Source organism: Sylvia atricapilla, chromosome 13 (assembly GCF_009819655.1).
Source record: "Sylvia atricapilla isolate bSylAtr1 chromosome 13, bSylAtr1.pri, whole genome shotgun sequence".
NCBI lineage: Eukaryota > Metazoa > Chordata > Aves > Passeriformes > Sylviidae > Sylvia > Sylvia atricapilla.
In genome coordinates this window covers 6,128,891-6,152,047 of record NC_089152.1, presented here as the reverse complement: position 1 = coordinate 6,152,047, position 23,157 = coordinate 6,128,891, and the positions used below count along the sequence as shown (strand labels likewise).

The following is a 23,157-nucleotide window of genomic DNA, read 5'->3' as shown; positions in this document are numbered from 1 at the left end:
GGTGAGGGATCTGTGACTTCAGCAGTAGTGAGGTGATTGGTCACCTGTGCCTGATCTTCAGGCTTGAACCCACCAAGGTGGACATCAGGACTCCTCAAAATCCTGAAGCTTAAAGTGCCTGGAGGTGGCATAGCCAAGGCCAGCAACGTCAGCTTGGGCAGGGAGCACTGGGTGTATTGAGCCTGGGCTTTTCCATCACTGAAGGGTTGTGCTGTGTTCTTGTGGGTTTAGAGCAGGAATTGATACATCTTGAGTGCTGTGTTCTGCATTTGACATCTCTGTGTGCGTGTATTCATCCTCGCAGAGGCTCCTGCCTGTTTGCTCTCACACTAATGAGATATTCTCACTCATTTCTTTGTTATGCCAGCTCTAATTTCTAGCTCTTTGACACGAGCAACCATTTTTCTCTAAAAGGCTGAGATCACATGGCAGGATTATAAATTTACTCCTGAAATGCACCATTAATAAATAATAAAGTGTTTATAAATATGCAAAATAGATTATTAGTCAATTCTATAAAATCTTGGCTACAGGAGCATAAAAGTGTGCCCTGCAGCTTGTATATCTATTATAAAAAAAGAGGAAGGAAGTAAAAAGAAATTCAGATTCCCTTTTTAACTTCCAAGCAGTAAATGCTGAATAACTTATTTCTGATAGTGATTATGTTAAAAGCAAATCATTTGTTTCCTTGAACAGCCATGAACAATGCACTGCAAATATGTGATTTTGAAAACATTACATACGAGCAGAGGGACACAGTATGTCCTTCATTTGAACAGCTCATTAAATAGAAGCTCTTCAGGAAGAGCCTTGCCCTGTCTCTGAGCACCCTGAGCAGGACCATTCTTTTATTTAAGCTTAGCAAGGTTCAGGACTGCTAAGAGCACCTAAATATTCCTGCTTCTTAACTACAGGAGCTCAGATTGGAACCTTGACTCATGGAATCACAGAGTGGTTTGGATTGGAAGGAACCTTAAAGATCATCCAATTCTGTGTGTTTGCCCATTGAGTCAGACCTGGGAATTGCAGTTCCTGAGGATCTCAGCATTGCTCTGGATAACCCCTGTCTTTCTAGCAAGACCCATCCTCATCAGCAGGTTGTTGCAGCAATGTTTTGCCTTGTTAGTCCAAAAGAAAGAGATTTATTTCTCCTTTGCCACAGCTTTATCCAGCAGGGTGTTGTTAATCTGTACCGCAGGTAAGGAACAGTGGTTGGAGTCAGGAAATTGGGAATTTGGTGGCAGAGATACCACGGGAAGCTGGATGCCAAAAGGGTCAGGAGAGGAAGAAGGGCAGGGACCACTGCATTCCCTGCTGAGCTCTGACAGCATTGCTGCACCATCAGCAAGAGGAACTGCTCTGACCCAAAAAAAAGTTATACACAGTAAAGGGAATGGGAGACATTGCCTAAACAGACTGGGATTTTTGGGTTTTTTTTTTCTGTTTGCCTAAGAATCATCTCAGTGCCACTGGGATCTGTTCTGTATGAGTCCTTTTGCAAGGAGATGGAGAGAACCAGGTGATCTCAGTGTCCAAAAGGCACTGAGACAACTCTGCTGACAGCCGGGCAAAAATGAAGTGGGGAAATGTCAAACGTTCTTGACCTGAGCTTAAACCTTTATGAATTGAGGGCAGTGGGAGAGAGATGAGTCTTTAAAGAAGAGCTTCTCTTCAGATAAATATGTTTGTATCAAGGCACAGACAGCCTGGAAATCCATGGAGGGGAAACAGCTGGGGGAGGCAAAGGATTTGGAAGTGATGCTTCAAGGAATTGATGACAAAGTGGTTTTTTTTGCTCAGCAGCAGTGCAATGGTTATTCTGGGCTGGCATCAGAGCTGATGAGGACCAGCCACATGAACACAGGCCTTTTCAACAGACTTGTTCCCTGGCAAGAAATGCACATCTGAAACTCACTGAGGATCCACTGTGAGCAGAGCCAGTAAGTCTGGAGGGGAGGCTGGCCTCTGTGATCCCATAGCCCAGAGAGATGGATCTCTTTCCAATCTGGATATAAGAGGGAGTTGTACCGCAGTTATTTCACTGGCATTTAGACTTGGCAGAGGATTCCCCAAGGATGTTCTGTGCTGCTCAGCACAGGTCAGAGAAGATGTTTAAACTGGCTCATCTGGCTTTTGGAATTGGTAAAGGTCCTGGGCAGATATCTGGTGCTAGACTGTTGATAGGACAGAATAACAACATGTACATTGAATTAAATTATCTAGAAAGAGCCACTGCAAGAAGCTCAGAGGAATCAGGATGAGCTTTAAGTAGATGATGTGTTACCCTTCACAGAAAAACCTTAAAATAAATTGCCCTGACTGAGGTAGTGCAGTAGGTCATCTAATCCTTATCCCTCCTCATCCTTCAAACCAGCAGTCCCCCATCTGCACACGACAGAGCTGAAACCCTGCCCAGGGAATCTGAGTCCTTGTTTCACACTCAGTGGGTTTCTCCATCCCTGGGCAGGATGGACTGGGCAGAGACAGGCAGCAACCAGGATGTGTTCTCAAGCCAAGGCTGGCAGCCTTTGAAGGCTGGCAATTAGGATTGTAACATCTTCCAAAGACAGAGATTAAACATGCTGGTTGAAGCTTTGAGGCAGCTCCTCAGGACCTGCCTTCTCCTTCCTTGTCCATATACAGCCTAAGTGGGTTCTCCCCATGGAGCTGGAGGGAGCTGGGCTCCCCTGTGCTGCTGGTCCCCCAAGGTGGAGGCAAGTGAGGGAACAAGGGGGCTGGAGACACCAGCATGAGGGGAGAGCAAAGCCTAGAAACCAGCTTTATGCCTCCCTAGCCATCAAAAACTGCATCCGGATTTGTAACACCCTTTGCTTCTTAGCTTTAAAAGCAATGGCCACGCCTTCCATGCTGCTTCCTTGAGCTGAAGAGTTGTTTTCCATGAATTAGAAGTACTGTTTTGAAATATATTTGGCTCATTTAACATGCTGTGAGTAAACGGCCACAGAAGAAGTGAGCCAACCTGGAGTGGGTGTCTGTTTGAAACCAGAGCTGGAAGAGTTTCTGGCCTCTTCAAAAGTGGTAATTGCCAGCTGATAGGGAGATTAACTATCCTCAATGTTTTTGTGCAGCCTAGTTACAGACTACTCGGTCTTAAGCAATTAGAGCTGTTCCTGTTTCATACTCTTAATAGAGCTTGTTGTCAGGCATGATTCCAATCATCTCAGTGTTCAGCTCCCATCTCTGATAGCATTTGCCACACGTCGCTGACAATTTTGCAGTTATCAGTATCGAGGCATCCAAAGATCACTGACACTGAGACACAAGGAAGACACCACCCCCCTGCCTTTTCCAGAGATATAAATGTGAATTAGCTCTGTTCACTTAACCTCACTCCTGCACACAGACTTGCTAATAAGAGCAGCAGCTTGTACGAGGGTGGTAACAGCCACCCACGGGAGAGGGAAGCTGTGTTGTACTCTGGTCCATGCAGAACTCTTCTAGATACTGCAGAAACATCCCCTTAATGGGATCCGTTTAGGGAAAAGAATGTATTAAGACTTTCTTGAGAAAATCTTTGTTGCAGCTTTGGGCTTCCCCGTGTCAAAATTCAGAAAGGGTTAAGCCAAGCCTTTCCCTTTCCTCACACAGCCTTGGCTGCAATCACCTTCATCAAACTCAGCCCTTCAGCTCTTACTTAGGTAAGGATTTCCACAGGTCATTTGCTCATCTTCCACTCGGGACTCCAGCAGGAAGGTAAGTACACCAGCCACTGCAGCCTGTGCCTTTTGTTCTGTCACATCTCACTCTTGCAGTCTGTGCTAAGAGCAGCCTGTCCTGCTAAGCCAGAGTTAGGCTAGGGTTTACCTTGGGGGGGTCTTACAGCTTCCTACACAAACCAGCTTAGCTGCTGAAACAGCTGGCTCAAGGCTGACAGCATCTTTGGGGGTATTTTGATTGAGCTTCACTTTGCTGCCAGGACATAATTCAAAAGGCAGAGGCGGGACAGCAGCTGCCTCTTGTCTGCAGCACTGAATTACTCCTAGACTGTTCCTGATGAGATGAAGACATCAAGGCAGAGAAATCATGTGGTACATTGCAGAGGAGAGAGGGAGAGCTAATCCATGCACAGGGTGCTGGACCAGTCTGTCCTGTAGCTGCTCCAGAGCCCAGGAGTGTCTGCTCTCCATATCCAGGAGTAAAGATCCTCTGAGAACTGCCAAAAGTGTGAACAAGCAGCCTCAGACTGCCCTGATCCTTATCTCCAGTGCTTTAGCATCTTGTCATGCACTGAAAGCAACCAGGCAAAATTGCTTCAGAGATGGGTTAACTTCATCCAGCAAGTCTGGAGGGGAAGGAAGTCTGCTGAACAGCTGTGGTGTGACCTGGCCACCCCAGGTTGGGGACAGGCCTTGGCAGAGGGGTGCTCAGAGTCTGGGACAATGGGGCATCAGCTTGTGGGCTCTGAGGTACCAAACACAGTCCAAAGGCACTGAGATCCCTTCCCTGTTGCAGAGGGTTTTGCCTTTTGATCCCAGAAGTAAGCCCAGCTTCCTGATAGTTGATGGGGACCTTGTGCAATTAAAAATATTCCTCTACCATGCTGCTAAAACAGTTTTCTCCCTTGTCAGGCTCTGATTCAGAGTCACAGGACAAAGGGACTTGCAACCCTCTAATAATGGAGCACAGAGGTGCTGTGACATCCACCTCACTCCAAAAAGCAACACCCCTTTCCTATTTCTGCCTTAAACATAACGCACAGCACAGGGATTTCAAGAACATGTTTAATGATGGCAGTTTCTACTGAAAAACATGAAGTCCATTCCAACGCAACCGATTTTTCCTGGAAAAGAAGCTTTGGTCACAATGACAAATTCTTTAAACAAAAAACTTCAAAGCAATTGCACAAAACTGAACACATGGTCCTGATACCTCCTCACACACAAACTGCAGCAGCAGAAACTCATCTAACAAGGAAAAATCTTCAACAAAAACCACAGCCCATCACCCTGTAGAGATTATACCATGTACATGGAATTAGAGGGAACAGTTACAAACAAAGTGTTTGAGTTAATTAGTGTCTATGTGTTCAAGCTTCATTAGTGCCTGTAGACTGGTACAAGTAAGTTTGGCCTTAAGATAAACACCAGGGGATCACCAAGTCAGTGTGCTAAACAAGTGTTTGCAGTCATCTCTGCAGCTTCCAGGGAACAAAAGGGGGGGAAAATGCAAATCCGAAGTTATCTGTGTACTTAGTTCTGCAGGTAAGCATGGCACACTGATTTCTGGCTTCTCAAGTGTAATCTCCAGGGACAGGGCTGAGGCTGGAGTAAAGCAGCTGCAATTCTGTGCAGGGTTTTCCCTCCACAAACAGAAAGGGAAAAGCCTCTGACTCACATACTCTGCTTGCCTCAGCCAGGAGTCGGTGGATTCTGCAAGCAGTAACTGAGCTACAGGCAGACAGCTGTAATAACATTTCTGTTTTCATTTTCTGTAACAAAAAAATATGCCTTTTAAAATGCTCTTGAACAAAGCAAGTTTGACTACGCAACACAAAATAGCAGCAGATACTAAGACACATTACAGTATCAATCAGATTAAATCTGCAGTGTAAGATAGACAGAACATTAAAGGTAAAAAACTCATGTAGTGGTTAATGACTATTTCTTCTCTGATAAACTCCTAGAACTACCTGAACCAAACAGTTCAAATTATTAAAGCTATGTTTTAAACTGATTTCTACAATTAAAAAAATACTCATATATATATACTATTAGATGAGTCACGTCAAGTGCTCTTAAAATCTTAACTAAATATAGCTATAGAATATTTAACCAGACATTTTAAATCACATACAGCAAGTTTTGTAGAGGTAAACATTGCCTCACATTTGCAACAGCAACTGAGTATCAGACAGAGCATTCAGACTATTTCCATTATTTTCATGACTGTGAGCAACTGGTCAGGTTGACCTTTTACTTCCATGCAAGCAGCTGTGGCCTCCCTAAAAGTAAGCACTTTTTAGCTTATGGCACACAGTTTGGGACTTCTCCATGGAGCCAGGAAATCCCAGCTGCTGTTGAGCACCTCCATCATCAACATCTTAAATATCTGGTCCCTGTCCACCATTGAGATTTGGCCACGTTGTGAAAATAGTGGGATTTTTTTTTGGTTTTTTTTAAGCTGCAAACAAGGGGAGCAAAAGGCCTTTGCCAGCCTAACTCAGCAAGCGACCTGAAGCTGCAGGGAAAACTGATTTAGGAATTGACTTGCCCTTAGAACGGAGAAGTGCCCTTCATGCATCTTTTCGTCTCATCCCTCTCTTACATAACTTAGTCTTGCCTTTCTTTTGTGAAAAGAGATGGTTTCACTCCCTGTCCCCCACTCTGAGTGCCTGATGCTCAGTTTAATGAGCGTGGCAGAAGAGTGGGCATGAACACGTTGCCATGGTGCCTGCACAGACAGGGCAGCCACCTCATCCTGTCCCCTCCTTCCAGAAAAGCCAACAGAAGCTTTTAACCTCCCTCTCTCCTCTCAGCATTGCCACTTCTCTGACTTCAAAAGACCTTGGTCTGCCCAAGAAGTTTAATTCCCAGTCTTCTAAGTCTTGCAGCCCTGAAGAAATTCAGCATTTCCTTCTGGAGCATCCAGCCTAGAGCCTGAAACCTGTTTTACCGAGCTGGAGAAAGAGCTCCAGACCTCACCTCAACCTGCAGCACTGTTCCACTCTCTGCTCCCTGTGGTTTCTCTCAGCAAGAACATCCTGCCCAGCCCATCCTCACTTCACAGCAGGCATGTCAAATATTGCTTGGTAACAGTGGCACAGAATGACTCAAGCTATTCCATGAATGAAAATAACAGAGCATTTTATATTGCCTTGATGACTAATATTAACACAACAATCTGTTTTGGGATTTTTCCATCCAGGCTGAGTTGGCTGTCTGCAAAGCCTTTGCTGAGTCATGGCTCGGGAAAGCAAGCTGGGGTATGGCAGCTGCTGGGATGAATGCACAAGGCTGCTGGAAAGGAAAAAAAAAATCCCCTTCACCCCCTTTTACTCACTGAAGGGCCAAGGGGAACCACACAGAACTGGCGCAGGTCCTGGTATGACAAAGCAGTTTGGTTTCTCAACAAGCCTCAAATCTCAATAGGGCTTTAAAAAATAAAAGATAACAGTCCCAAAAGTGGCAGCCTGCTGCAAGGCTGGTGTTTTGCCAGAAACTGCAGTCTCCTTGAGGGATTGTAACTGAAAGGCTTGGAGAGGGTCAAGCAAACAGTGGGACAATCCTAAAACAATTGGAAAATATGTGTTCCCCAAGAAAAGCAAGGTTCCAGCCAGCTCAAAAACCCAAAATAGAAGGTGTTAAGGAGTGCAGTAAACAGTAAAGTCTGAACTTCATCTGTGGTTACTCCAAAGGAAAACCACAGAGCAAAGAAACAAACCCAGTTAGGTTTGCCCTTTCTACCGCTGGCCTGGAATGCCTGGATGCCTGTGGTCTCCCCAACCCGACCTTTCCAGATGCAGCAATCTAATTCCCACAGTGTCATCCCACAGCTCTGACCTCTGCAGCACAAAGCACAGCAGGGAACAACGACTAAAAATGTGTCCTTGAGTTAAGTGAGCTTTGTCAAGCAGGTAGTAAGAGAAAACTTCCAGTTTGACAGAGGATAAGATCACTTACATGAAGCTTCCATGAAAAATAAGACATGTTCTCTCTGCAATCCAATCACTCTACATGAGGACTTACTTTGCTTAGAAAAAGGTAATGAATTGTAGACAAGTTACAGTCAGCACAGGACAGTACAAAACACTGGTTTTACTCCCAGTGGAAGGGCAGAAAATTACAAAAATATATCTTCTTTAATCCAAGATTGCTGTAGTTTAGAGCATGCCTGATTCTTTCTATTTCCCTGTGGTCTCACTGAAGTTGATCTGATCAGAGCTCCTTGGGACAATGAGAGTGCCATCATGAAAACTTAGTGCAATTGTTGTTTAAAAAAAAAAATCAGTAGCAAGTAAAGAAATTTTCCTACATGAGTCAACCTCCCAACCCCTTCCCACCCAAAACTCTACACCAAACATAGTGTGGCATTTCAGCATGGCTTACATTTTTACTATCTTAAGCCCTAAGTCACCTCTGTAAGGCCCAAAAATACTTCTTGATTTTTTTTTAAACACATGATCCGTTTAACAATGACCGAAGTTTAACAGTGACTGAAGTGTTGAATTAGGATTTTAGAAAATAAGTCCTTGGGGCAGCTCATTTTAATCTTCCTTGTCTTCCTCCTTCTGCACAACTTATTTAGATGGTAAGGAGCTGCACCTTGTGATGCTTTGGTGACACTGCAGTCCTCCTGAAGTGAGAGAGCCCAGACTGCAAAGAGGAACTCTGGTCATTCCAACGCAGGAGTCGGGACACCAGGGAACCAAATGGTGCTGTTTTAGTCAGAAGATCCACAGCCTGCTGTACAAACAGCACCTCGAGGAGGTGAGGTGAGGCCTGGTTTGGTTGTAACACTGCAGAGATGAAAGCCTCCCCTTTCACAGTTATGGGTTCAGCAGGTCCCTCGACAGCAGAATGACGTCTTGCAGGGCGCCGACGCTCCATGGAGCTGCTTTACCTGGAAAGCAGAAGAATTAGCACAGCTGGAGATCTGCAATTAAAATTACTCATAGGCAGAGATGAGACCCCACGTGTGAAGTGGGAAAAAAAAAATCCCAGTGGCCACAAAGGAAAAGGCAGCATCATTCACTGGGACTACCACTAATTCTAGCAGTTTGTGTATGTGGTGGCAGTGATGGGATGTTAGTGCCATGCCAGGAGAAGAGATACCACGGGAAGACAAAAGCAGAGTTAGATAAGAGAAAGGCCAGATGCTGGAAGATCCTGTGGTCAGTCACTGTGTGGAGCAGAGAAGGGAATGTGCACAGGGAGGCACATGAAACCACATTCTGCACCTCAGAGCTTTTACACACCGGTGCACTCCTCACCCATCAACACAGATGGACCATCCTCCTTGCTATAGGTGCCCCTCCAGACACCCTACTGCTTTAACTGCTTCAGGGTCCAAAAAAAAAATATTAACAGGAATTGTTACACTCCAGGAGAGCAGTGAGAGCCCTCCCATAGGACTGCAAGAGCAGCTGAACACGGTGTGCTCTGCAACAACTGCCACAGTAGCATCAGAAAAGAACTGGCCTTCAAAACCCAGCAAAAATTGCTTTTTTACTATCTCTTTTTCTCCCCTGCTGTGGGCATATGAGAAATCCTTAACAGCAGTGCCAAAGCTTTGGCAATTTGTTGCATTTATAGTGAGCTGCTGCCTATGTTGGTGATTTGCACCCCCTTCAGATGAGAATAAATGATACCCCTCCATGTACACACAACTTGTCACTGCTGCCTGCTGGGGAAAAAAAAAATAAGCTGCTATAAACCCCTACAATTCACCTGGCATCATCCAGAATTGCCTACAGCTTTCACTGGAAAAAAAATCCATTAGAGCTCCCTTGAGAGTGAACACCTCTCAGTAACAAACAGAACAATTCCATGCTCCATTCAGACCTGCACATGCAGTCAGGATCTGGAAAGGATCCCAGAAAAGGCACCAAGAGTGTAACCCATATTTTACAGAGACTCCCAAGACTCGAGTATATCACAGACTGAGCCCTGCAAGTGTGCTGAAGATGGTTCTCTACAGCTCAGTGCTATCAGTGCCTGAAAAAGGGATGAATCCAGAATCCAGCCCTTACATGTGGTGTATCTTTCCTCTGAAACATCCTGCAAGCTCTTGAAAGCCCTTTAGACTCACAACGGTTGAATAAATAATCCTGTCCTCTTCTCTCAGCCTGCCACTGCTCCTTACACATAAATCTTTCTCCTTTCAAGAGCACTTTGGTAGACGCATTCCTGAACTGCTTCTGCGTTGTGCTGGTGCTGCTGCTGTTAGAGGAAAAATGACGATCCACAGGGAAAACAAACTGAGGAATTTCACTCAGCCAACAGGAAGGACAGAGGCTTCCATCTGCCCCAAGAAAAACTTCCTATCAGTGTTTATTTAGGAGCCTGACATCAGGACTAGCATTTAAATTCCAGGTTCTTTGCCCAGCTCTGGGCTGTCACATGGCACATATCGCCCTGGACAGTTGTGAAATTCCCCCAGCTGGACTCAGCAAGTGAAGCAAGAGCAGAACTCACTGCCTCCAACAGCTTAAAGTCAGCAGGGAGAGGAGTCACTGCTGATATCCCAGATTACTGAAGTGCTTTCAAAGCCTTTCATGTGCAAGGCACCACAGAATTTATTCAGAACTTGTTTTCAGTTTCCTATTGAAGCTGACAAGAAATCCCCCAATGAGCCTCGCTGGAGTTAATAAGCTTAACAAGCTAACAATTTTATTTACCTATTCAGAAACTGGTTCTTTTAGCAGCTGTTTTAATCTCTTTTCTCTTATTACACAAAACAAGCAGAGTGCTCTGTGGTGGGGGATGGACACGAGTTTGTTGAGGACATTTGTCTGTAACCTACCTTTATTCACTGCTCTCTACTCAAGTATCCCTGAGTGCCAAATGCCTGATGAATCAATGGCTTAGCTCCATCACAGAGATCACAGAACCCCTGCAAATTCCCCTCGCCTTCCTCAAAGGAAGTGCTAAAAGAGCAAAGAGGAGAGGGAAATCTTCAAATCAAACTCTATTTGTGGGATGAGAAAAAGCACATATGGAAGATGGGATTTAGCTTTCCACTAACTCGTTTTTGAAGACGTGCAGTAAACCCCATCATAAAACTTGAAAAAACATCTGACATCTGGGAAATGACCAATATAGTTCATATGGTCCAGGAATCAACTGGACAAGAATGCTTTTCGACCTTCAGCACAGATTGAATTGGTGATCAAGAAACAAAAACTTCTTCCATTGCTCAGTGTGCTTTCTTTGTGTAGCTCTATAACAATTTCAGAACAATTCCAAAACTTTTTATCCAAATGCCTCCCTCAACACCAGAGCAAATATACATGCAGAAACACACATATTAAAACAGTGGTTTCCATGAAGCTTTTTAAGGAGGTATCAATGTCCAAGTGATCTGGCACTTTTACTCTGTGGCAATCTCTGTTTTATACTTTCTACCTCTTTTCACACAGAAATTGTGCCTGCAGAATTAGAGGCCATTGACAGAACTGCTTCCCTGCTACTGGAATAAGGTTGCAAAATGGAGATGTGATCCAGCACACATTCCACAGAGGCAGCAGTGGGTGGCTTTTACATCCACAGAAAGGACTGTGTTTGGGTAAGATTTTGAAGCGGTCTCATTAGTCTGCCTTACTGGAGGAAGGTGGTTATTTCTTGTTGCTCCACTGCCCAAGGAAATCCAGGGAGGGGAACTACTGAGAGCCAAAAACCTTAAAGCCTCCTGAAAAAAGAATGGAGAAAAATAGCAACGACCTTCATCCAACAGCCCAATTTACACTGTCTGCTGTTCTTTGATGCCTCATGTAAGACTGGAAACAAATCCGCACAAGGACAAAGCTTTAAAGGAAAGAAAATTAACTGCACGAGAACCAATTGGAGAGGTAAATGTCGCTTCTCCCCTGTTGCTGCTCCACACCAACTGCCTTTTAATTAGAGAGCTGTTTGCATTACATGGGGTGAGAGCACAGAATCTCAATTACTCCCCCAAATACAGATGCAAGTGCAAGCACGGATCTTTCAGCAATGGGAGGGATCTCAAGTAAATCAGCTCAGAGCCTTCCACACCATGAACACCAGCTTGGGGAGGAGGGGAGGACTGGGGCAGATACCCCAAGAGAAGATCTGTTAGAAGTTTGTTCCCTGACTCTCTGTTGTCAAGTCTGAGCTGCGCTTTCTGCAGCTCTTTCCCTCTCTTCCCATCTGAACACAAGCACCTATGAAAAAAGTCTTGACTAGTTTAATGGGGCTGTCAGTGGTCAAACCCGGCAAATGCAATTTGCAAAGGAGTCTCTACTGGTGACAGGATTTGTAAACTGCTTGGGATATACTCTCCGAGCTGCAAAAAGGAACCAGAAAGCTTGACACCTTCTACACCAAATATATCCTCAAAGAAGCTTTCCAAAATCAGCGCTGCTAAGGGGCTTGTCTGTAACATGATCTTCCCCTCCAAAGTGAGTAGCTCTGTTTGAGCTAAACAAAAGTATGCCTGCAACACCAAGGACTGCAGAAAATGTGCAATTTAATAGCTGTTGCACTGTGGCAGAAAGGAGGAATTCCCACAGCTGAAAAGAGGACTGGCTGGCCAAGAACAGGGACCCAAGATGAGCTGATACCTTCAGTCACAGTGGCAGAATTCCTGCTCCAGGGAAGTAACGTCAGATAACACGAACACAGCTCTCAAGAGACAAATGGTCTCCAGCAAGCTCTCTTTGTTCATCCACTATTTCACTATTAGACATCTTGTCCTGAAGCACAATGATTGAGATTCTTCTGTTCTCACTCTTTGGGGAAAAACCCCTCAGATCCCATTTCCGAAAGTTCACAGGGAAAGCACGGAACAAGGGTGGGACATGGTGGCTGTTTAAACAGGCCATGGGCACTCAGATCTCTGCACTCTGGCTTTAACAAAGCTCAATCAAAACGTACAAACTGCACAAGCTGAAATTATTAGAGAAAACACAGGGCAGCTACAGGGAACAGCAAAAGTCAGGTAAGGGCTGATAGGAATCTTCTAAACCAAGAACTAATTGTTTACACATAAAGGCTTGACACACACCCTTCATTGTTTCATGGCTCCCAACTATTTCCTGATTTTTACAGAGAACTAATGCAGCAATTTGGGAAACAAGCAGTGGAGCATACAGTGGTGTGTGGTTCAGATGTTGGCACACATGTGCTCAGAGCAGATGTGGTGCTCCCCCTTTTCCAAAGTTAGGAGATGGGCAATGAGAGTAAAGTCTGTAAAATCTCCAGTCAGAAGTTGTCAAGATCTGCGTTTTTATAATTACGAGAGCTTATTTCAGCCAAAGTAGGACAGATTTTAGAGTAGGCCTTATTTGGATTAGAACACAACTCGAATAGTGTGGATGGCTTGATGCAAATAAAAATAAGAGATGCAGATACTCTGATGCCATAAATCAACAAACAGCATCTTTATGCGCTGAGTTGTTGCCATAAATCTTCAGGCCCAGAATAGGCAGCAGAAGTTTTGGGTTGTGACACCACTCCCATCTCAAAAATACAGACATATTTAAGGAAAGTTTGTTGCTAAGGCATAACTTGCTAACAGCATCAGTGAGGGCCCACAGGTCTCGGAATCACAGTCCAACACAGGAGCATTCTGGTACAAATCTTGAGGAGATTCATTCTGATTTCCCTCCCAGGCTCACAGCAAAAGCAGTGCCTGGGAAAACAGCCCTGGATCCACGACCCTTGATTCACAGCCCTCCACCCAGTGTGAGCACACAGGAACAACTGCCAGCAGCTGCCCGAGAGGGGAAGTTCAGTCTGTCAGACCCTGTCAGCTATTTGGGACACGTGTATCCCGTTGTGCTGCTCTGCAGGGGAAAGAGGAGTGCAGACAGCCTGGGGCAGTGACAGGGTTACTGCAGGAGCAGGGGAGGACAGAGCTGTGTGTGCTGGGAATAGGCTCAAGTGTAAAGGAAAGAGATAATGCTTGGGGAAAAGAGGGGGACTGTGACTGCCTCATCCCTGCCAAGTTAGCCCAGCAGAGAAATAAAAGAGCTGTCTGCACCAACAAGAGCTCAATGAGCAAGTCTGAGTGGATAAAGGGCATCAGTACCTGTATTTCACATCAAACACTGTTGAGTCTTCATCTTCGTCATCTTCTTCGTTCAGAGGAGCCATTTCCACCCGCTCGGCCGGGGTGGTGATTATGTCGTACTTCCTGGTCTTCTTAATCCTCTTGCCAGACCTGAAACACAGAGGTGGGAAAGATTGCCTTTACACAGTATTCCTTGGAGAGGCTGAAGCTGTTCCCACTCTGTTGGATTCGGACTCCCCTAACAGGAACGTCGCAGAACCAGCCCCTGTCCCCTCCTGCTGCCTTTCCAAGGCCACTGTTAGTCCCACTGTGTGTGGAGCAGTTTCTCGTCAGCTGCAATCCAGATCAATGTCACTCTTTCCACTGCTGACAAACCAGAGATGCTCTGGCACCCAGGGCAGGCACACGAACGCCACAGCCACCACGTGCTCCTGCTGCCACACTCAATAAGTGAGACACGGGCCTAATCAGCTGAGGTAGCCACTGGTTTAGTGAACACGTTCAGATGAGAAAGCACAGGTTAAGCCCTGCTGAGCCATGGGAATGTTCTAGGCAGGATTAGGAGCAAGGAGTGATGCTGTCTGGGTACAAATTGCCTGCTCGCTTTCCTTGCAGTCAGGCCAAGCTCAGGACTCCCACAGCAATAACCTTTTGAGTCTCATCTGAAGCAGTTTCAGGTTCCATCTGTGTAGAATTTTTATTTTCCATCCAGTGCTATGAAAAACAATCAACTTGTTCAAAACAAACTGTACCTACCACTTCTCCTCCCATAGATGCCAGCCTTACCTTCCTTTGGAAACGGAGATGTTCCCACACCTGCACATCACACAGTTTTGAGAGATCTATTTTCTAACACTTACTTTTAATTAATAAACACTTGGTATTTATTCCTGGATTTTCAACTTATTCTCTGCCTCTAGCTTGAATTGCATGGGTGGGTCCGTGTTTGTTGTTTTTTATTTCACCTACTGTTTTCATGCATACTAGGAAGGTCACACTGCTCATGCATGAATGCATTTTTGTGATTATACATTCAAGAACATGTTGATGTGTACTCGGCCAGCCTTCGGGGAGAAAAGTGGATGGTTTTGGTTAACAAAATGCAGAACTTTCTCCTACACCTTTCAGCAAACAAAACTGCTACCTGCCAAGCATGACAAGGGAAGTGGTGCAGGCACATGCAAGCAGCCCAGCAGATTTTTGGTAGTCACAGCTAGTGTTCTGAGCAGTCAGCACGTCCCAGCTGCACTTTCACCATCAAGAAGCCTTGCTCTGGCATGTCATTCGAGGTGTGCCAGATTCAAAAGCACAGCTTTTGCATCAAGAAATCTTTAAAAGAGTTACACAGCAACAGGAACTGGGGTGTGAGCACTGCAGAGACACTGAGACTCCAGCTGAGGGTGTGCATCTCCACCACAGTGGTCCCTCTGAAGCTTCAAGTTAAGGTAATTTAAATCAGTGACCAGCTCTGATGTGAAAATCTCAGTACTTCTGCCAAGCACTGCTTTTGGGCAGTAGTCCAAGGCTGAACAAACAGGTCCCAGCCCTTGGGATGAAGCAATTTGCATTTCCTCCCTGTTCTGAAGGCTGAGGTTGCATCAGGAGTGAGGAGAAAGTCACCTCCTGGTCTAATCTTTAGAGCTATCTGTGCTGCTGTGTCATGCAGAGCACGGTGTGGTTTGTTCTCTCACTGCTGTTGTTGAAACAAGCAATTTTATATCCAGTGCAGTAGGACTCTTAACCCAAACACTTGAAAATCCTTTTGAAACCACTTCTCTGTTACTCTGCTTCCCTGCTAAAAACTAGCAGCAAATTGATGCATGGAGGTCTCCTCTTGCAAGTAAAACACTTTTTACAAGAAATATTTACTCATGCTGGGAATCCTAAACATAGACCAAGACTAACCTGTCAGAACTAACCAAGCACAGCCTTTCCACTTTGCACTCACATACAGGCTACAGGGGGTTCCCATAGGCTCCATTTAAGATCCTACCCAAATATCAGGCCCACTTCACTGAGACCCCTCCTCCCTCACTCCCTCCGTTAGAAAATGTCACATATTCCACAGAGTTAATCTGAAAACTGTTAATAATGGAGGGGTTGAAGAAATTACTGCAGAACAGATATTTTTAGAAATAGGAAACTAGAATCCTTTTGCCTCCAGCCATTAATTAGTCTATTTAGGCTACACTTTCAAGAGGATCTGGAGCAGAACTCACTGTACAGTGACCTATTAATCCCCACAACCTCACTTAGAGATGGTGCTCATCTAGGATAGGGAGGAAGCTCATTTTGCTGCTGGTTTTTGGCTAAACTGCTAGAACCAGTTGTTCGCTGTTGATAAGGCAAAAAGGTCTTTCCTTGCCACCTCTTTCTCAATCCATTCCACCCCAGATTATCTAGCTAATTTGTCATTAATCTGCTTTCCAGCAGCCCATTTTCTCATTTGCTCATTTGCACAACTCCCCCAGGCTCCATAAATACCAGAAGAATTACCCGAGCTAACTTTGCAGGAAAGCCTTGGGAGTTTCCCTGCATGCACAGTGAATACGGCTGCCTGTCACGAAACTGTTTCACATAAAACTCCTGAACCTCCGTGGGATCCCTGTAACCATCAGCAATGACAGCACAGAAAGGAAAAGCACTTTATTCAGCAGGTGGGACCAGGCAGCAGAGTCAGCAGAGCAGCACAGAGCAGGAATTACAGAATACAAATGTTTCATGAACTTTGGAGACCTCCTGGACAGGATCAGGACATATCAGACCTCATGGGCAAACAGAGCATCTCCTTTCCAGCCACACTCATTCTCTGGGGTTTTTTTTTAAAAGCAAACAAGCAGCATGCTGGATGATGTGGCCAGATTGTGACCCTTGCACAATGACAATGCACCCCCCAAGTGGTCTAGCCAGGGTAGAAGTGGTTCTGGGTAGTTTAGCACAGAAAACCACCTTCCACTTAAAAAAATCTTGTTCCTTCTGCTGATTCAGCCGCCTCTCATAATTAGGAGGTAACACTACAGGTCTTGCCCAGAATTATAAGGAAGAAAGAAAACTCAGGTTAACTGAGGACAGGGACACGACCCTTTCACTGCAGACCCAGTGCTGAGGCACCACACACCAGATCAGGGTCTGCCTGGTTCACCCAAAATCAGACGTGCATCCCTCTCCAGACCCCAGAGAACGACAGCACACAGAGAGCAGAACACTGACTTTGTGTCTGTACTTTGACCAGGGGCTATTTTGATCAAGCACCAGTCATATGCAGCACTTCATCCTCCTTTCTGAGGCATCATGTGGTGGGGTAAGTGCTCGAATCAACTCACTGGCTCATTGTATTATTTACGCCTCTAATCTATTTTAGTCCACAACCCTGACATTCAAAGATTATTCTTTTCCTGACCCAGAGAGAGAGGTCTCCTCCGCATTTCTTACCTCCTGCTAAGAGATGTAGAGGGAGGACACCATCCCCTGGAAAGAAAAAAAAAAACCTTATCCCTTCTAAGAAGAGTGTTTACTGGAAGTCTGATCAAGCCAGTCCCTCCTAGAACTGCAGCAATGTTATATCCAGAATGGAATTAGGACCAGTCTATTTCCTGTTAATGAACTCCCATAGCAGCTAAAAAGAAAAAAAAAATTATGGAACTATAAACCTCAGGAAACTCCAGGCTTCCTACCAGCTGGTGAATTAGATCAGCAATATTTCATTACTGTTGATCTCTCTGGGTATCTCTGCTCTCTGGATGGTGCCGTATACAACACAGTTGAAGCATTAAGCCAAGTCCTCATGTGTTTTCCAGAGATGGGGCATGTAGTGACAGGACAAGGAGGAATGGTTTCCAACTAAAAGACAGCAGGTTTAAATCAGATATTAGGAAGAAATTCTTTACTGTGAAGGTGGTGGTGAGGCCCTGGTACAGGCTGCCAAGAAAATCTGTGGCTGACCCACCCCGGGAGTGTTCCAAGTCAGGCTGGATGGGGCTTGGAGCACCTGGTCCAGTAGAAAGTGTCTCTGTCCATGCAGGGGGGTTGAAATGAGATGATCTTTGAGGTCCCTTTGAACCCTAACCATGATTCCATGATCAATGCTGCCGCCTGCCTATGGCTTTCAACACAGGTCACAGATACATGTTTTGGGGTTGAATGTTTAGGTTGATTTGGGTTTTTTTTCTTCTCCGTTTAACATAATTTAATCTGAGTTTTTCTTTCCTGTTGCTGGCCAAAGCCTTGTCTTTGCTGGAGTACTGTAACTGGTTATAATACAATTAATTTTAAATCAGTAACTCTCTGGGGTTAAGCCTTGGATGGCCTGGAGCAACTGTCCAGCTCATAGAACAAAGGGTCTTGTATCTTATGATCATATGCTTGAACCTTTCTCCTCTATCTCATTTATACCAGTTTTGCTGGAAAACTAAGCTTAAAGTGGTATTTGAGGAAGAAATCAAAATTGAACAAGAAGAAAAATAACAAAGCAATGAGATGCAAAATAAGCAGGTAGCTTTTCTCTAAAAATCTGGATATACAGCACCCTTTCCAGCCTGGATTCTGTTTGTTCAAGGGCAGGTCAAGACACGATGCAAACACTTACAGAGCAGAGTTTTCTGCAACTAAAGCTTTGGGTTGCTCTCAGCTGGCCCACTGGAGCAAAAGTAACTTATCAGGTTTTCCTAGAAGGCACATGGTCTACCAGCACCGTTGGCCACATCTGAAAAACTGTTTCCTGTGAGCTGATCCCAAGAACTGCACTGCAATGGAATGAACTGAGCTGCACCAGGGGAGAGAAACAGGGCAGAACACCGAGGAAAAAAGGCAAAATCCAAAATATAGATCAAAGAGTGAGTTTAGCTACCCACAATCTGTTGCAAGACACTGTGTTTCTTGGTAATGCAAACCACCAAACTATTTGAGAATAAAACGGAATTTGGTTTGTTGTGGAAATGGTTTTGGGTTGGGAGCATGCAGAGCCCACGGGTATAGGAAAGTAAACCTAGAATAGAGCTTGCAAAAAAGAATTAATAAATAAACACTATAGCAAATTAGACCTTGCCACATGCAGACAAATAGCAGTCTTGGCTGGCCCTCACAGACCCCAGCAGACAGAGAGAAAGGAAATTCAGACCACTCTGGGTGATGCCACATTCTCAACCACACGACTATCAGATGAATTCAGAGCATAACATTTCCAAAAGGAATGAAGAGGAATCTCTGAGTGTTGCCTTAAAAACTGAGCTGAAAGCAGAGAAATATATCTATTCCTACTCAAACAAAAAAGGAAAATAATATCAACAGAAAAATATGTACAAGTGAGATGTATATAAAAAATCAAATGTATAAAATATTAATCTGATGCCTGTGACGAGTATCTGGCCAGTCACTGGTGTATTTCATCTCTACAACCCATATAAAAGGATAATTTACTTCCAGCAACACAGAACAATTTCACAGTGAAAGTTTAATCAAAGATTGGATTTCAGCAAAATCTCTTTAATAGGAATCCATGACTCTTCAGGAAAAAAAATCGTAATGTTTTTTGACTAGGTGTGAACAAAGCTTGTATTCTGATGGAGAAAAGCTTTACGTTTATTGAGGGTAAATCCCTTATCTCTCCTGCAACAGAATCTCCACTGATCTGTGTTGTCAGCTACAAGTGTGATGCTTTACAAACATACCTGTTGGTATTCTTGTCTCGTTTGCAACTGGGATAACTGTTTACAAACAAGTGCTCTGTCAGATAAAGAAACATACTCAGAAGCAAATAGCTTCATTTTCCACTTCCCCAGCAGGTTCTACCAAAGATATATGCAAGACATCTCAGAGGGTGTTTATTTAAATACATCTTTAATGCTGCATTAACTCTGATCAGTTGTATAATGATGACTTTGGCGTGGAAGAATAAATCCATCTTTCCCAAGGTGACTTTCACTAGGATTTGGTTTTGCTGATAATGGTGTAGGGAAGGCCCTTAAAGGTTATCAGTTTGCCTTCTGTGGCTACCAATACTCAGCGAGGTCTCCTTGACACAAGGTATTGCTTTATACTCAGAAGAAACTGTGGCAAAGAAAATAAACTCTCCAAGATCACACAGAACTAGGAGTAGAAACTTAGTGCAGAATGAAAAGTTTTAGTTATAGACTTCCTAATTCTAGCTCATATAACCTCTACCAATTCTGCTGTTTGTCCGTGACAACTTTATACAGCTGCAAAGCAGACATATTGATTAAAAAAAAACCCTCTTCAACACTTTATTGGGCTCTCGGAAACCACATCACTTTATGAGCACATTTATTTGCATTGCCTTTGCCAGCTGCTGCACATACTTAAGCAGAATACAGTTAAATGTCAATTTCTTCAGAAAGTATCAGCCCTGATCATTTCGGTTTATAGACCACACTTTGGAATACTACCATCGTGAACGCTGCCCTTCCCACGTGGAATTAGTTCAAAGCAGGAGAGGCAGAGCATTTCAGCCGTGCACAAAGGAGCTGCCTGAAGACAGAACAAGGAAGAATACGCCGACTCCACTTGTTTAACCGCTTCTGTCACCTGAGCCCCGGCTCGGCCTCCTCCCGCCGCCGAGCGCCAGCTGTTCCCGACCCTTTCCGGCTGTCCCTGCCCAGCAGCCGGACACCGAGCTGTGACACTTCGCCATCTGGGCCTGGGTCTCCGGCTGGGCTTTGTCCCCACGGCCAGGCGGCCCCAGGCTCCTCGGGCGCCCATCGCAGTGACCCACCACCGCCAACAGCCCTACGAGCTCCCAGATGTTCCAAGGGGTTCTCCCGCGTTTCGCTCCGTGCCCGCGGGTGTACCCAGGCTGGAAACCCGCCCTGGGAGGCCAGCTGTGCCCCGAGTTCCTGCAGGAGCGGAGGAAGGCGCGCTCGCCAGGCCGGCAGCCCCACACGGCTCCCCGGGGATGCCGGGCCAGCCACACCGCCGCGCCTGAGGCCGGGCTTTGATCACATCGTTAGCAGGTTATATAATACATGTACTGTACGTATTATAGACATCAATGATAAAATGATAAAACAATAAAACGGGAGGGCCTTCCCCCCCTCCGGCCCCTGGGCCGGTGCCCCGATCGCGGGTGTCCCCCTGCCCCGCCGGGTCCCGGGCTGCCGCGGGCGGTCCCCACCTGAAGACGCGGAGCAGGAGGCAGGCGATGAGCGCGGCCGTGAGCGCGCAGGCCCCGATGACGGCGGCTTTGAGCGCGGAGAGGTCGCGGAGCACGGCGGGCACGGGGCTGAGGCGGGCCCCGCTGTGGTTGCCGGGGCCCGGAGCGGCGGGCGGGCGGCTGCCGTTGCCCGCCGGCGGTTCCAGGCTGCCGCGGGCGGCGGGCGCGGCGGGCAGGAGCAGCGGCAGCAGCAGCGAAGCCGCCAGCAGCGGCAGCGGGGCGGCGGCGGGGCGCATCCTGCCCGCTCCGGTGCCCCGGTTCCAGCCGCACGGCGCCGAGCCCCGGAAGGCAGCGCCGGCCGGCCCGGCTCGGCCCCCGCCCCCCCGAGAGGCGCCGCCTCCCGCCGCCGGGGCCCCGCGGCCGGGCACGGCCGGGCCCGGGGCCTCCTCCGCCGCCTCCGCCCCCGGAGCTGCCCGCGGCCTCGCCGCCGCCCCGGGGCCCGCCGCTGCCTCAGCCGGCGCTGCTCCCTCGCTCAGCACCAGCAGCTCTTGGTAGAGAGGATCCGAGGGGCCTGCGATGGTGGGGAAGGGTCTGGAGGGGCCACACGAGGAGCGGCCGAGGGCACTCGGTTGTTCAGCCTGGAGAAGAGCAGGGCGAGGGCAGAGCTGACCGCGGGCTGCGGCTCCGCCAGGAGAGGCACCTCCGATCTCTGCTCGGTGTCACCAGCGACAGCCCCCGAGGGACCCGCTGGAGCCGGGTCAGGGGGGGCTTAGGATGGAGATCGGGGAAAAGGTTCTTCACCCACAGCTGGTGGGCGCTGGAAGAGCTGCCCGGAGAAGCGGGCACAGAGCCGAGCCTGACAGAGCTCAAAGCAGCGTTTGGACAAGTCTCAGGCACAGGGTGGGATGGCTGGGATCTCCTGTGCAGGACCGAGTGCTGGACTTCGATGATCATAGTGGGTCCCCTCCACAACATTCTCTGTTTCTGTGATTCTGTGGCTACTCTTTTAATTACAACACACGACATCAGCCCAGCTGCAAAACAATCACAGGGTTCACACTGCCATCAAACAGGGCACAGACCTCCCGAGCTGCTGGGTCAGCATGGCCCAGCTGCTACATCAACAATTCCTACATCAGATTTATGTTCTTTTTGCCTTTTTGCTGATCACCAGGGCTCTGCTTCCAGGGTAATATATTTACAGATCTTTCCCATCTTTAAAAATGTAAGATGTGAGAAAATCAGAGTCATGTTTCTGCAGACCATCCTGGAGCACTGAGCATGTGAGTGGTGCCATCAGCCAAGTCAGACAGGAAGCATAAATCACAGAATTATAGGAGTCAGAGAATATCCTGGGTTGGAAGGCAATCACAAGGATCATCCAACTCCCGGCTCTGCAGAGGACAGCCCCCAAAATCCCACCAAGTGCCTGAGAACCTTGCCCAAATGCTTCTTGAACTCTGACAGACTCACTGCTGTGATTGCTGCCCTGTTCCAGTGACCAGCCACCCTTCTCTAGATCCTCCACCATCTTCATAACCCTCCTTTGAACACTATCTAATGGCTTTATATTCTTCTTATCTTGTAGCACCCAAAACCACACAGTGTTTGAGGTGAAGAGTAAATGAAGGAGTAAAGCGCCTGTGCCACAATACTGCCAAACACAAACTACTTTTGCTTTCAGTGATCAGTATTAGCAAGAGCTCCATCACTGCTAGATAATTGTACATGGGGAGAGGGGCACGTTGGCACTGAAATGATGTGAGACAATGGGGAAAGATGAAAGATGTGATTTCTGTCCTGTTAAACTCTGCACTTCACAGCTGGCATGGCAGGGTATGATCTGTATTATATGTGTGACTAAGCTGTGCAGGAGATGACAGAGGTGTATTCCTGCAGGCAGTGTCCCTGTGGAGAGGTGGCAGTGAAATAATGCCTGGTTCATTGGCCTCCCTGGCCAATTGGGATGCTGTATCAAATGCCACCCACTTGGTAATAAAAGCATCCTGTGTGTTTTGCAGGGAGTTCTTCGAGATGAGGAAATTTTGACGTGGACACTGTACAGAAGGCCCCCCAGACCGTCTGAATCGGGCATTGTTCCAGCTTTATTTCATTGCTGACTTTTGTGCAGTTTCCCAGTTTCCACCATGGGGCCTTGGTTTATTTCTGTTCTGTGGAAAAAAAAAAAAAAAATCAGTAAAAATTCCATCTGGGCAGGAGGTCAGATTGGTGGTGCAGGCTATTTCCCAAACACTGGTATGAGCTCTGCTCACATGAGTTATCATTTGTAAACACTGACCCTGTTGCTGGCCCTGCCTGTTCTGAGATGTTTGCCAGCTGCT

At 46.5% G+C, this 23,157-nt stretch overlaps 1 protein-coding gene across 1 annotated transcript; it reads right to left on the bottom strand.

The window, feature by feature from the left end:
- Nucleotides 1-4,724: 4,724 nt before the first annotated feature.
- On the bottom strand, nt 4,725-21,135 carry FAM174B (family with sequence similarity 174 member B). Its single transcript, XM_066328286.1, has 3 exons — nt 20,837-21,135; nt 13,729-13,860; nt 4,725-8,580 (listed from the first exon to the last, which is right to left on the bottom strand). The coding sequence occupies exons 1-3, from the start codon at nt 21,109-21,111 to the stop codon at nt 8,577-8,579; spliced, it is 411 nt and encodes a 136-aa protein (XP_066184383.1). The 5' UTR covers nt 21,112-21,135; the 3' UTR covers nt 4,725-8,576.
- Between the last annotated feature and the right edge of the window lie 2,022 nt (nt 21,136-23,157).

Excerpts from the sequence above, each read along its gene's own strand:
- FAM174B (XM_066328286.1), bottom strand. The coding sequence starts at position 21,111 with ATGCGCCCCGCCGCCGCCCCGCTGCCGCTGCTGGCGGCTTCGCTGCTG. Across the intron at positions 13,861-20,836 it reads CTCCTGCTCCGCGTCTTCAG|GTCTGGCAAGAGGATTAAGA; the intron begins GTGGGGACCGCC and ends TCTGTGTTTCAG.